This window comes from Amphimedon queenslandica, unplaced genomic scaffold, assembly GCF_000090795.2.
Source record: "Amphimedon queenslandica unplaced genomic scaffold, v1.1 AMPQUscaffold_7630_Cont20421, whole genome shotgun sequence".
In the NCBI taxonomy this organism is placed as follows: domain Eukaryota; kingdom Metazoa; phylum Porifera; class Demospongiae; order Haplosclerida; family Niphatidae; genus Amphimedon; species Amphimedon queenslandica.
The window spans coordinates 1-2168 of NW_003552088.1; the positions used below are offsets into that span (position 1 = coordinate 1).

General features: G+C 32.0%; 1 protein-coding gene across 1 annotated transcript; it reads left to right on the top strand.

Annotated features, from left to right (window-relative positions):
* Positions 1-8: 8 nt before the first annotated feature.
* LOC109591637 (Fanconi anemia group J protein homolog) lies at positions 9-2121 on the top strand. Its single transcript, XM_020007327.1, has 9 exons — positions 9-102; positions 326-451; positions 596-691; positions 808-943; positions 1164-1216; positions 1306-1455; positions 1591-1631; positions 1842-1967; positions 2031-2121. Exons 4-9 carry the CDS (start codon positions 808-810, stop codon positions 2119-2121), a joined length of 597 nt encoding a protein of 198 aa, XP_019862886.1. The 5' UTR covers positions 9-102; positions 326-451; positions 596-691.
* The last annotated feature ends 47 nt before the right edge of the window (positions 2122-2168 follow it).

Genomic DNA, 2168 nt, shown 5'->3' on the forward strand with positions numbered 1-2168 from the left:
ATGGTCATATTAGCCAGTCGTGATCATACCTGTATACACCCTCAGGTATCAACCTCAAGGAACAAGAAGGAGGAATGCAAGGCACTCATAGACTACAAATATGTAGGAACATAGAAACACACACTCACCATTAGCACTGTGATGTACACAATACTCATTACACTTATAAAATGAATGTACATATATGTACAGTATAATTGATGAAAGAGAAGGTGTACATGTGCATATATACACAAACTTACTGTATGTGTTCCACTTTCACTACCACGCAAAATGTTTTGTTCAATGCATGTACAGTATGTTGGTTTATGTTCATATGTTATAGGGAGCATCCTGTGCATTTTATCATAAAGTCCAGCAGAAGTTAGGTAGTCAGTATAAACTGAGAGAAAACGGGATCACAACTGCTTGGGACATTGAAGACCTGGTGACTCTAGGGAGGAAGATTAAGGTCAGGGTACATACATGTATACATTGATTGTTATTTCTTACTGTCCCTTTGGTTGTTTTTCATTTGTAATTGTAATTTTTTTTCTCTCGTTTTTCTAAATTTTAATTTTATTTTTCTGTGTCTTGAATTCTTTCCATTGTTTAGACTTGTCCCTATTATTCTACTAGAGCACTTTTCGAAGAAGCCGAAATAATTTTTTGTCCTTACAATTATTTAATTGATCCTTTAATTAGAGAGCAGGTTAGAAGAGAGAGGAAGAGAAGAATAAAGAAGGCTTGAAAGAAAGAGAGAGCTTAATGTTATTATAATTATTTTTATATTTTATTCCGTTTTTGTTGTTGTTTTTGTTGCTGTAGATGATGATTAGGCTGGAAGACAGTATACTGATATTTGATGAGGCTCACAATATGGAGGATGCTGCAAGAGAAGCTGCCAGTCTAACTGTTAATAGTAATCAACTCAAAGAAGTTGAAGAAGAAATTGATAAAATAAGTAAAGATTGATTTACACTACAGGCATTCATATTACCCTGATCAAACCCTATGTATAAATCATTGATACAATACAAAGATATAGAAATCAATGGTTATTGTATCTGGTTCCAAGCATGTGCAGTATAAGCTAATCTTAAAGTTAATTCTCAGATTTGTATCAATCACTGCTTTATAATGACTATACACATAATATTTTCTCTCTCTCTCTCTCTTTACAGTGGAGTTTTTGTCCCCAGAAATTCAAAACAGCTATCGTATTGTTTATACTTATGTAAGATTGTGTGTACATGTACATGTATACTGCTGCTATGTTTACTTTCATTCGTTTATTTTGGTGTTGGTGTTTTTGTCCTTTTTCAGGTTGTTAATATTTCACAGTGGATGGCCACTCAGTCGGAGAAATTAACTATAAGGAAATTTGAGGAAAGCTGCAGTGTTTGGAATGGAAACGATTTCCTGCCATTTCTGAAAGGAATTGGGATCACCATTGAATCGCATTCAATGATAATGGTAAGGAACTAGTAATGTATACACAAGTAGTATACTAGTATGTAATGTATTATATATACTAGTACATGCATCTGTACATGTACATGTATGTATCATAAATGGATGTTTTAATTTATTTATTTTTTATTTTTATAGCATCATGTTAGGACAATTATTGATGATACGTTTGAGCAAGAGTAAGTGAAGTATTGTACATGTACATGTACATGCACTTATTGATGTCCTTATGCTATGTAAAAAGTTTGAGCTGATTCCAACTATTTTTACAATGTATCTCAAGTACATGTACATATTGTACTTTTGACTTCCTTACTATTCATAATGTATATGTACATATACATGTACATGTATATATATAAGTATATGTTTTGTTTTATTTGCTATAGGAGTAAGGAAGATAAGCGGCTCCCACCTCCAAAGTTACCCGTTGGTATCGTCCACATTATTGATAGTTTATTCATAATTATGGGATACCTTTTCAAGCAATCCCAAAAGTATTTGAATGATTATAGGTAATCGTTGTAGCCATTAGATTAGATATTGTTATTTATTTATTTATTTTTGTTGTTGATTAGGATTGCTTTGAAGAAGGCAATGTCTATTCAACCTCAGAAGAAGGTATATATTGTGTTCTATGATCAACCAATACAAATGGAGACATTATAATAATATAATATAATGATTATTACATTTTAATCTACTCCTCTCTCTTT